This window comes from Macrobrachium nipponense, chromosome 29 (genome assembly GCF_015104395.2).
Source record: "Macrobrachium nipponense isolate FS-2020 chromosome 29, ASM1510439v2, whole genome shotgun sequence".
NCBI classification, from domain to species: Eukaryota; Metazoa; Arthropoda; class Malacostraca; order Decapoda; family Palaemonidae; genus Macrobrachium; species Macrobrachium nipponense.
Window position 1 is genome coordinate 33,849,098 of NC_061092.1, and position 13,720 is coordinate 33,862,817.

At 34.1% G+C, this 13,720-nt stretch overlaps 1 protein-coding gene across 1 annotated transcript in view; it reads left to right on the forward strand.

The window, feature by feature from the left end:
- The window catches only part of LOC135206228 (forkhead box protein L2-like), a 53,477-nt gene extending 39,958 nt beyond the window's left edge, over positions 1 to 13,519 (forward strand). Inside the window, exons 5-9 of the mRNA XM_064237587.1 lie at positions 1,701 to 1,806; positions 3,016 to 3,109; positions 3,611 to 3,838; positions 4,625 to 4,755; positions 9,921 to 13,519. Of these exons, the coding sequence (XP_064093657.1) occupies positions 1,701 to 1,806; positions 3,016 to 3,109; positions 3,611 to 3,838; positions 4,625 to 4,752 (556 nt within the window). The 3' untranslated portion in view covers positions 4,753 to 4,755; positions 9,921 to 13,519. The remainder of the gene's footprint in view (positions 1 to 1,700; positions 1,807 to 3,015; positions 3,110 to 3,610; positions 3,839 to 4,624; positions 4,756 to 9,920) is intronic.
- Positions 13,520 to 13,720: the final 201 nt, after the last annotated feature.

A 13,720-nucleotide genomic window follows, 5' to 3' on the forward strand; every position in this document is an offset into this window, starting at 1 on the left:
AAATTGCAAAGTATTAACACCAACTCTTGAAAGCAACGAGAAAATCATCGATTAAAATCATACTAGATATTAACTATCTGCTTATTCTTCTCTCTGTGTCTCTCTCTCGAACCATAAAACCAAATTAAATTATGGTTCAGTTTATTTAACCATCAGCCTAAAAACTGAGAAAAACAGGTTTATTTAGGTAACAAACAAGACCCCACCAATGAATCAAGCAACGTGGCATCTATACACACGCACAGAGAGAGAGAGAGAGAGAGAGAGAGAGAGAGAGAGAGAGAGAGAGAGAGAGCTGTTGATTTGACACCGTTTCAGGAAAGGTGAGGTGAGCACTTTGTCATCTCGGCATTCTGGAAAACGCAACCCGGCACTGTGTTACACTTTACGAGACATGACGTTTATAAACAATGGGAGCAAGTGCACAAAACAAACACTCTATACCTCTCCCCAACCCCTCCCCCCCATCATCATTACCCCCTAACATCCTCATCCTCCTCCTCCTCCTCCCCACTCCCCCCCTCTTGGCACACTTACTGAGGCGCCTTTTATTATGGTTCGACGCGTCAGAAGTTACGTTCCGTATGGAACGCAACAGAGAGAGAGAGGGAGAGAGAGAGGTTATATATTCTATTGTTAGATTATACACAACTATTTGACCTACTCCCTAATAATAATAATAATAATAATAATAATAATAATAATAATAATAATAATAATAAGCAGTTTCAAAGTACATTTTGCCATTTAAAATATTAACGGAAGAACATAAAAAACATACCTTTCACTTTTCCTTTGAAAATGAAAAACATAGAATGGCCATTACATAGAAAAATCAGAAAGCTACTCTTTTCCTGGAAGGTGTCTTTTTACATGCTTTTTTTCCTAGTTGGTAATATTTACTTTCCAAGAGTCCTGTTTTGTATTTTGTGATGTTCTCTTCAGTTATAATCTGTTGTTTAAATTTCTTGGGCACATAAAAAAAAGACAGGGGAACTAAAACAAATGCATCTGCGAAAAAATGACGAATGAAGAACAGAATATAAAGAGAAAATTACTGAAAACGCGACAAAGATAAGCGAATATTTAGTAAAAGGTAAACAAACTTATACTAAAAAGGAGAAATACACATGCAAGAGACAAAATAAGACAATGAATACATTCAAGAGATAAAAAAAAAATATGGAATGAATATTCTAAGGAGAACTATAAAACATAAACAGCACTATAAATAAAAATATGTTTAAAAAAAGAGTAACACATTCAAAAAGCAACATAACACAACATGAATATATCATTATCATTCTATATTCCTTTCTAATATTTTCATTATAATTTTCAAAATAAATATACGACTATCTTCTACGTTATCATTATTATTATTATTATTATTATTGTTATTATTATTATTATAAATCCTTTTCTAATATTTTTACTATTATTTTCAGTATATAAATATATGACTATCTTCTACATTATTATTATTATACTGTTATTAATGTCTTTCTAGTAATATTTTTACTATTATTATTAATATATATAAATATACGCCTATCATCTCCAATATTATTATTATATTATTATGTTTCTTTCTAATACTTTCACTATTATCAATATATAAATATACGGCTATAATCTCCATTATTATTATTATTATTATTATTATTATTATTATTATTATTATTATTATTATATTGCAGAGGCAGTGGCTGGGGCATCCCACAGATGCAGGGCAGTCAAATAGGAGGATACCCCCAAACCCCGAGGGCCCACACACCCCATTCCTATAGTTACACACAAATGAATCAGTAAATACAAACATCTATCATGTTCTTGGTTGCTTTCAGAATGAGAAGGCCTATCTATTATGGAAGGTCTTATGTAATAAGGAAAGTTCTTGGTGTATATATAGTATATATATATAATATATATATATATATATATATATAATATCATATATATATATATATATATATATATATATATATATATATATATATATATATATATATATATATTTGTGTGTGCGCGCGCGCGCGCTCGTTAGTTAGGAATGTAAACCTTGATCCACTGACTGCAAAAGGAATAATTAAAAGTATGTTTTAAAGAATGTTATATATATATATATATATATATATATATATATATATATATATATACACACACATATATAATCTACATACCATACCATATCTATATATATATATATATATATATATATATATATATATATATATAAAACAGATATAACAGACGTTGCTTTTAAAACCTTTCTGATGTACTTTCACATTTAATCAGTTGACGTCGACGTAAATCTTTTTAACACGTTAGCTATGCTAGATCCTTCATTCCAAGTTGACGCCTTATAAGAAAGAGCTTTAGTTTTAAAAAGAAGCGGACACAGATGGTCACACTGACGATAAGGAGCAACGAAAGTATATTTGCTTAGCACCAAAAGGCAATTAGTCACGGCGTGAGTAACGTGATCCGAAGACTTTTACAAAATACGCGATCAGAACAGGACACAAATGAGGAAGATTAAACTGTTGAGTCATCTATTTATTAACCGTCATATTTTCTTTTTCTTGGAATTCCTGGAAGCCTCGACCTATGACCTCATCTATATGAATAATAACCCTCGATGAAGGTCAAGGGTTAAACTCACATCCTTAAATGAAGTTTGGTTTTCACTCTGATTTTCCTTCTAACAAGATCATTCAGTACCGTCATATTTTCTTTTCTGGAAATTCCTGGAAGCCTCGACCTATGACCTCATTTATATGAATAATAACAATCAAAGTAGGTCAAGGGTTAAACTCACATCCTTAAATGAAGTTTGGTTTTCATTCTAACAAGATCATTCAGTACCGTCATATTTTCTTTTCTTGAAATTTCTGGAAGCCTTGACCTATGACCTCATCTATATGAATAATAACAATCAAAGTAGGTCAAGGGTTAAATTCATATCCCTGGATGAAGTTTGATTTGCTTTCTGACACGATCGTTCTTTGTCTCCAGTTCCAAAGTGGAGTTCAGCTAAGCAATGGGTACCAGCAAATCGGAGGATCTTTAGGCAGCTCTGCACTAGGGACAGCGCCCTTAGGATCAGGTAATAGTACTCCCTCTTACAGATCACCTTCATGCATGATAACGAAAGTTATCTTTCTCAGCCCGCAATGGCATTCTGGCTTAGACTTCAGGAGTTCAAACGAAGATGCAATGCTTTACTTCCCTAATACAATTCACCTCGTATTTTAATAATTCAATTATTTCTCAATTTGTTTATTTATCTATTTTTTCTAATAACTGATCTATTTCTGTATTTTCCTTTACCTTCTGTTACTTCTTTCAAATGAACGCTATATTCTTTGGTAGCATGAATTTCAAGTCACTGGCCCCTGGGGGCTCGTTCCATATGAACAGGGTTCATCTTCTGATTAATGATAATAATAATATAGAGAAAAGACATAATAAATAAAGGATTTTGCGACGCCCATTTACGATGTTTCTTTTGTGACGTGAAAAGCAAAGCCCTAAATATCTGATGGTTGAAATCAGCACTTGCATACCTGCGCCTGTCAATACTTACAAAACTCTTCTCCTTCCTCAGGCGCTCTACGTCCGGGCCTGCCCGCGCCCCTGGGGGGAGGATTCCTAGGGGGCCATTCCCCAGCCATCTCCTCCCCGAGCAACAATTCCTCCGGGTTAGGATCCTCGCACTCGATCTGGTCCTCGGGATCGACCTCCTCTCTCTCCTCGGGCTTCGGGTCAAGCAGTTTCCTCAGTTCCAGCGGCTCCCTTGGATCGTCCTCGGCTCCTTCGCTGCAGCCTTCCTTCGGTAGGTCCTTCGCCTTCGCCTAGCGGTGTTATAGGGGAGAATATAATATAGAATTTAGGCCAAAGGCCAAGCGCTGGGACCTATAGGGTTTTAGAGCTGTAACAGGAGGAAACCCTCGCAGCTGCACTGTAAATCAATTGTTAGGAGAGGCTGGAAGGAAGGAAGGGAATATGAACGAAGGTACAGTAAAGTAGCGTTATAAGAATCCTCCTTAAGAACCGTCCTTCACCAAAGTTTATTTCTCTTCTGTGAGATTTTGGGATACTGAAAGCCCATCTGTTATCATGAGTCCTTTGTGTTTTGTCAGATTATGAATTTAAATATAATGAATGACGTTGAATAATTAATGTTGCTTTCATTTTTGCTGTTCTGAATTCTCGGACTGATAAATAGCATCTTACTAAGGTTGTCTATTAATCATGTTTTTACAAATAGCATTTCATTAAAGTTGTTTTATCTCAGTAGGATTATAAATCTTCAGTCGAATGAATAAAATTGATTAAATTACCTTTCATCTTATTAGGATTATAAATACTTTATCTAATGAATAACATTCTATTAGTTTCTTTCCATCTCAGTAGGATTATGAATCATCAACCTACTGATTAATGCTATATTATCATAACAAAAGTATTTCTTTAATTTCTCTGCGATTATCAGTCCTTAATGTAAAAAATACCGATATAATAACATAATAAAGATTTCTATCATTCCTCGTCAGGGCACCCAACTACATAAATTACAACCACCCGCTAACTACAACCGGAGAATTGTTATTTATTCCAGGGAGCAGTACAGGAGGCAACTACAACTCCGGCCTAAGTGCATGCCCGAAACAAGGGGACACGCCCACTTCGTCACAGCTCACGCCCCTCCCTTATTATCACTACTGGACCACTGACCACAAGATATAACAGGTTCGTAAAAATTGCATTATCAATGAACAACACTAACGTAATACTACTATTAGATGAATTGTCTGCCATGCGCTGATAAAACGATATCTAAAATGAAAGATCTAATTTGTAATGAAAAAACTGAGATGATAAAATCTAATAATAATAATAATAATAATAATAATAATAATAATCTAATACTAATAATAATTAATTATTATTATTATTATTATTATTATTATTATTATTATTATTATTATTATTATTATTATTATTATTACTAGAAATTAAAACCTGGTAAATGTAAGAAATAAAAAATAGCGAGATTAAATAACAAACAAAATATATGTAAACATCCACAATAACAACTGTACAACAACCAAATAAATGTAAACATTCTAAATAACAACTAAACAACAAACAAACAAATGCAAACACAAATAACAAAATGAGTCAGAGATACTAAGGTCATGGCTTTAAGGCTTCAGCATGAAACATCGCATAGCTTTCTGAAAAGTTCAAACGGCCACAACCAATATATTCAAGCATTAACAGATCAGTTACATTATCAAGTCTAAATATTTACTTGTTTTTCTTGCGCAGTTTGCTACTCCAGTTTTCTCTCTCGCCTTCGCTTTTAAACCTTCATTCTTAACAAGCAGACTCAAATAATTGAGCATCATTATCATTTGAGATACAGTTCAGTTTTGAGTTCGCTATAAAAGAAAACTTCTGTTTCGGCTTTGTCCGTCCTCCTCATATTTTAAAAACCACAGGGGATAGAGGGCTGCAAATTGGTATGTTTATCATCCACCCTCCAGTCATCAAACAAACCAAACTGCAGCCCTCTATCCTCTGTAGTTTTGATTTGATTTAAGGTTAAATTTAGCCATAATCGTACTCCTGACAGCGTTATAGGTACCAACATAGGCCACCATCGGACCGTGGCTGAGTTTCATGGACCTCGGCTACGAGATTTTGGGGCTGTAGCTGAGGCCACCACCCTTCAGAAAACTCGATTGCGCCGAAGAAACTCCGGCGCATTTTTTACTTGATGACAAGTATGATCCTAATTTATAAAATGATAACAATAATAAAAGAAAATATTTTTCTGCAACAGAACCATTGCACGCCATTTCTCATATACAATTCCTTGCAAAACAATAATCTTAAAACAACGTTTATTTTAAGTAGTACTCGTTGTCTCTCAAAATATCGCTTCCATTGCTTGAGTTACTTTCGCTCTTTGAAGTACTGGGCAAGTGGACACTTTTGCTTTCATTGTTCTTATATCAACGAAAGTGATAAATTTTAGCGAGCTTTTTGCACACTTGCAGCAGCAAAACAAGAGCAGCGATGACTGCATTATGCACAGAACATTTAATGGTTTGAATATACACACGTTTAAGCACTTAGTTGGTTTTTTCGTACAATTTGTATATTTTCTGTTATTTATCTTTTATACATTTAATTACAAATACTGAGTTTTTATTTTGAGCTTGGGTTGGTCATTATTCATTCCTTAGAATCTTCCCTCTCTCTCTCTCTCTCTCTCTCTCTCTTCAAACATGTACAAACTTATGGCCTGCACTAGTTCTCTATCCAACATATCTAAGCTATATTTACGACGTTTCATTCTAGATGACACAACTTCCCTGTGTGGCCCACCCGAAAATTTATCGCGTGTATAGTTACCTGAAGTGAATCGCCCCACACGCACTGAGAGAGGTGTCTCCTCATTCTTAACCCTTTAATAGTATATTCCTACGTTAAGGTAAACAAGGACACACACACACAAGTTTAAAAGGCCGTTATATCATTCACGTTTTAGGAAATTGGGAATACCATCAAGCATAGTCTTTAAAGAGTTTTTGACAGCACCCTGACACTCATTCGTAAAATGCTTTTATCTCAAAGCTACGATACGTTTTCTAGGCTCATTGGGGCTATACACTTTGGATCCTATTATTATTATTATTATTATTATTATTATTATTATTATTATTATTATTATTATTATAAATAAGTCATAATGAACAAACCACAACAAAAATTGCTCCTGTGTGAAGAAAGAGAAAAATGAGTGGATGAAAAATGAACAAACAAAGCTAAACTAATAAATAAACAAATATACAAACACATAAACAATACTATAGGTATTACAAATCTAAGAATCTAAGAAAATATTGCGAGGTTCTTCGATGTATTGCCGCAATATCTCGGAACGTCCAAGCATCGTAATCAGTAGAAGCTGAATATCCTAACCATCTGGTACTTGGTTGTTCTGTGGTCGTTGCTTACAACAAAAAATACGAGGATAATGTCTAAGTTTATTTTGCCGCAAGTTTTCCAAGAAATTGCACACGGCAAAGTGGCAAAAGAAACATTTTTTTATGTAAATAACTCAATTATCCACTAGGTTACGCATGTACAAATTTGAAGTCCTGAATGACCAGAGACAATATCTTTCTTTATCTTCTTTTCCTTCCATTTCTGCTGGGTCCCTCACTTATTGTATTGCTTGCCTTCCATGCATCTTGATACCTTCTCTTTCTATTTGATTTCTGCTAAGTATTACTTTTTCCTAACCAACAAGCCTATCTCAAAAAGAAATTGAGGCTTAGAATCTTGAAACGGAGATTAAAAGTCTGTTGTGAGATACAATGTGTCATAATCAGGCAAGCTGGGATTATAATAATCATATCAACCTCATTTAGCTCGTGGATATATATATATATATACAAATACAAACTCAAATACAAATGAGTCAGTAGAAAATATACTATAAATTGAAATTTTGCACTCATAACTAATAGCAAAATAATAAAAAATCTAATAAAAATATGAATACACGTTGTATATAAAACGGGGCAGCGTTAGTTAATAATAATGATAATAATGATAATAATAATAATAATAATAATAATAATAATAATAATAATAATAATAATAATAATAATAATAATAATAAGGAACACAACAGAGCATAAAAAGGAAAACAATGAGATAAATATTGACTAATAATTCGTAAACGAAGTATATATCAATGTTTCCTATAAAACATACCACAATTCTATTGCATATACATCAAAATTATAAAATTATCTTGCTAAATTATCTTTGTTTATGAAGTATAAAAATTAAATCACGATACGATATTAACATAATCAGAATCCACGATTATAAGGTTTTCTAACAGGCAGCTTTTCTTTCCCACCGCGACATATTCATTTTTATGATATTGTTGGTTAACGTTTTTCTTTAACGATTTTGCTTTCCAAATATAACCAATATTCTGGGGATGCGTTCTTCATTGTGTTCTAACTTATGATATGGCGGTTCTGGCCCGTATATATTATATATAATATTCACTACCGTCTTGAAATAGTCCAGGCTCACTTCAGTTCCTTTAATTAATCAGAACGCCCTCTTGCGACGGAAGTTGTCGAAACAACCATACCTTGAAACCACCTAACGAGGAAGATGATTTAGAGACTGAGGCAGGAGACTGACTCGAAATAAACTGCATTTACGCCTCTTATTTAGGCCAAGCAGAACCTGGGATTATTGGCAAACCTGCCTTCTGTTTGGAAATTCCCAGAGGGAACAAAATTATCTGTGTTTTCTTATTGGTAAAATGTTTAAGACAAGGAGATATGGTTCGAGCGTCATGTTAAGTGAGAAGACCTCTTTGAACGCAGTGCGAAGGTAGGCGAAATTCAGGTGCTATCCGCAGAGCATAATGGATCGCATTAATATACAGTTCGTTGATAGACTCATACAATTAAATTCACTAGAAAGCTTATTACGGTTTACATATATATATATATATATATATATATATATATATATATATATATATATATATAATATAGATATATGTACATAATGTTTATAAAATATAAATATGTAGATGCGTGTATATATATATATATATATATATATATATATATATATATATATATATATATATATATATATCTCCAAAGGGTGATCGTGTAAGTTATTACCAAGATATCGTGAATTCAATATTAAAGTCATCAAAGACAGTTATTGGTGGTGGGCCTCGCCTTTGACTAAACAGTAAGACTGCAAGGCGGCAGTTTTCACAGTTATTAGCGGTGGGCCTAGCCTTTTACTAAACAGTAAGACTGCAAGGCAGCAGTTTTCACAGTTATTGGCGGGGAGCATAGCCTTTTACTAAAAAACGTACGACGGCAAGGCAGTAGCGTCCTCTTAGTCGCCTTTTACGGCACGCAGGACCTACAGTGGTAGTATTCTTACACCCTTACCACAGGGTGGTTTATATATATATATATATATATATATATATATATATATATATATATATATATATATATATAAACCTAAATTCAGTTTAATTTTACAGAACATACCAACAACTAAGAGTTTTCGAATGGAAACTTCAGTTAGATCTTACAAACTTCATCAAGCCCGTCTCATATATATCTACTTTGTTCTAAAGTGTAAAGTTAAGTTTTTGCGAAAAAAAAAATACTAGTCAAACCATCAGCAGGGACAAGCACACATTATTTGTTTAGCTAACTATCTAAATATTCATTCACGATTTTCTCATGTAACTGACATAATGGAACGTGTTTTCAAAGTGAATAAAAAAACCGAGAAAAAAAAAATTGCAATGTGACGTTAATCAAATCAAATAAATAATAATATATATAGTATATATAAATATATATACATACATACATTCATACATATATATATAATATATATCTTGAGTACCCTTAACATCAAATTGGGTTTCTTGCTTTGCTTTCTATATTAAGCTTCTGTTTTCATTCACTTCCACCAATTTGAATTCTTTCTCCTTACAGTTTCTGAGGACTCTACCTCTGCCTTCCTTGAAGAATACCGGATTTGCAATGCCAAGTGTAAATTATGAAAGCCTATACACATGATAAACATAATGTATAACTGGGAATGCATACTAACACAGAAACGAGCCAACATGAATAAAACCGTACACAAAATTATTATCCCTTATATGATGGACTTCACATGTACACACACACACACACACACACAGAGAGAGAGAGAGAGAGAGAGAGAGAGAGAGAGAGAAGAGAGAGAGAATGTGTGCATAAGAATTCATTCTTATCCTCAAAAATGGCTAATTTGAATTTTTTTCCTTTCGCACCAAACAGTCAGGACATCGGGACATCACATTGCAAGACCGAGCTCGTGAACCTGTTTACCAGCCGTGAAAGAGAAAATGCGCCTGCACGCGACACCAGCAATATCTCGCAGATAGCCTTGGTCCCATCTCAATAGAGAAGAAATCAACACAGTTCCAGGCATATTTCTAGAAACAGACGCTGTCCTGCGTCATTTGTCGATCTAAAAGGCAGCAAGGCTCTTACTTCATCTGCTTCGCATGGAGAACCGTGAAAGGAGCATCATCGTCATCAGCAAAAACAAAAAGAGCGATAACAACAAGGAAAAAGAAGTGAAAAGAATTAGCTAGCCATATTTTCAGAATACGTGATTGGGTCTGGTTCTCGAGAAGTTTCTGATGTCAGTGCGTTTATTATCGTTATGAAGCAATGAAAAACCAGAGTGGTATTTTATCCATGACTTAAAATTTTATTATTCCTTCATCAGATGACAAGTAGCTTGTCAACACTAAAATTTTAAATTCGACTCAAAGTGAGCTCAGTTTAGTTACACCAAAGCTTGTAAATTACGACAAAAGCATTTCTACTTAGCTTCAATTCAAAACTTCGAGTGAGACTGATGAAAAATATATTCTAATTCAGTTCTACGAATGATTACATTAATGTACCTATAGTTCAATGAATAAAAGTACACGTGATTTGATAATGGAAAATTTAGATGCAGGTGAAACAAGAAATAAATTCATCTCTATTTCTGCGAATAATACAATTTTCTTATTATCAAAGAGTCACATCTCTCACAGTTCTTGCAGTGATAAACTCTGTGACATCCAGACGCCCCACGAGAATCCGACCCTTGAATATCGCGAGCAATATTTCACGTTTCGAGGATTTCGAAGGAAGCTATGAAGGATACATTTTATGGGTCCCTAAAGGCAGGTCCTCTAGGAGAGAGAGAGAGAGAGAGAGAGAGAGAGAGAGAAGAGAGAGGTCCTTCTCCCCAACTCCTGCAGGATCGTGTTTCATGAACGTGATCGAGAGGAATTATATTCTTCTGGTGATAAAAAAAGAAAAAGAAAAAAGGAACAGAGTTGAAGCCTCTAGTTGGAGAAAGGTCTGTTCATGCACTGTGAATAATACTGTACAATGTGAACTGCTTCCTGCTAGTTATTCATGAATGTATCCACACTGACTTAAAACCTCAAAGAAAAAGGGCTGCATAATCTAGTGATTATTCTTGATACCAACTTCCTTTTGTTTCTAAGACAGTGGAATCATGACGCGACGGAGGTCTTTGGAAATGTATGTAATTTCGGTCAAAAGTGCAAAATATTCCAGTGAATACTGAATCCGGTGATGACTGAAAACGACAAACCGTAAAGTGCTTTATGATTGCAAAAAATTAAGACTTTGTGAAATATTTCAGAAAATGAAGAATCAACTTATATAGCGATGATAGGTAGCAGTGGATAACCAAATTATGTCAAATTTCCTGGATCAAATTCCTCGCGATAGTAAAATACTGAAGTTATCTCTGATACTGAATAACCTTTTTGAAATACCTTTTTGCTAACATCGAATAATGAATTTCATTGATTTATGGCAAAGCATATAATTATACTGATTTTGCAGTGTTTCAAGAGGAATTTGGAAAATCAATTCATGTAAGAGGTTAAAGCACAAGTGGTGTGGTGTTTAGAAATGGTGTAGTGAATAACAACCCATACAGTTGAGAAGTATAACAACAAACGATGGAAATTCTTAGATAATTTGCCCCCCACATTAAACATGTGTTGATGACTGAATCTGACTGCCCAAAATCAGAGGTGGGTGGGGGGGCAAGCACCTCAATGACAAACTCGACTCTGCCTTACAGTTGATTTCGTAGCTCAGCGCTTTTGTATTCAGAAAATGGTTTGGACTCACATCTTGGTAAGGGACGGAACTTTTGCAAATGTTCTTTATTCAGATTTTAAAGGGAATAATCCCATTTTTAAGTGTCGTTGTATAAGTGTGAAATATGTGAAAAAAATACGTCATTGGAAAGGTATTCTTCCCGACAAGTGCAATCATATTTAAGGGAGTGTGAAATTAACAACTTGTGCACAGTAAGTTAATATGTTCTTAAAATCTTCTTTCCTGCAAAGAGACGAAGAGAAAACATTTAAACAGTAAAGTAAATATGCTAAAATAGTGCGGTTTTGTTTGAATATCAACTTCTGAGTTCACGAACGGGGCGGAAGTGGTTTCGGTTACTCAATAGTTTGGTAAACTATTGGCAGAAGACATTTTTTCTCATATGAGATGAAAATACGTAATTTCTTTCCTTTTCATGATAAGAGGAAAACACTTGCGATGTAGCCTATTTATTCTGGTGCCATGAACTATTTCATATCTGTTTGCTATCTTTAGGAACGTATTGCTTCGCAAACAAGTTCGCGCTCGCACCCGTTGGCGCGCGTACATACGCACATGAACACACGCACATTAACGCATACATACATACATGAATACAGATATATTTATTATATAAGAACATTAAGCTACACAAGAAGATACAAGCTTTATTTTATTGTGCATTGTATAAACACAACAAAAGCATTTCAGAATTTGTCTTTGCTAAACTGAATTACAAAAAGCCGCCCAAACAGTGCCTTCATTACATCAAGTCACCACACTGAGTGATGAGTTGAGTGCCACTTATTCACATCCAAAATGTTCCCTGAAACGTTCATACGGCTAATGGCACTACGGAGACAGATCTCTCCAAGAAGTAGAGTGCAAATCATTTCAAATACCTTACAGGCCTAAAAATTAGATCCTGCCGTGTAATATCTAAACTGATTATATACTGCCTACAAAACATAATTATGATAACCTATCTATTAATAAGGAATAGAATACTGAAAGTATTTACGTATTTAATTTCTGAAGCAGAATGGCGTTGTGATTTACTGTGGCCTTTGTCAATCTACAAATAAAATTTAATTCTATCCTTTTTGAATACCATTTTATGTTGTTGGAAAAAGCAAAGAATCCATCTTAGTGCCTTATGCTTAATGAATGTAATGTCTCATTATTTGGCTTAAAAAAATCCCAGTCCAATATTTCGAAGAAGAGACGCTGATTTTATTTTTATATTTAAAATTGACTTTACATTACTCACACACAAACTACAAACATTTAACACAGCCTGTAAATATGTTCTGTGTAGTTGCATCACATAGCTGTAGGCGTATCTACACTGAATAGGCCAAGCAATGTAATATTTAGAAGAAATATTAAATATATATAAACATATATGTATATGACGAATTATTTCCGTATCATGGAACCATGTACTGTATATACAAAGCATTTTCTTCCCTCTGTTTTTTTCTTTTTTTTTTCTCGAAGTGCCTTCACTCTACATACTGTCGGCCGTCCATTCATTCATGTATAAGGTACGAACACTAAAAGCAAAATCACCGGAACTCTTTACCTGTTGTAACGGACTCCTTCATAAAACCTTTATAACGGACTGACGAGTTGTTGGATGAAAATGGTGTGCGCCTTATTTAACAACTTTCTGGTGGATCCTATACCATGATGTATATATTTAATACAATAAAGGCATTGCACAAAAAATATTGGTTTGGTATTAATTCACAGCTATCGACTTCGTCACACAATCCGGCTAGATCCTTTGTGGCATTAACATCTATCAACTGAAGCTAATCATTATTAATTCAATTATGTTGATGTAGATGATGATGATGATGATGATGATGATGATGATGATGATGGTGATGATCACTATAAAAACTACTGTCATAAGGACTTAGCTGTTC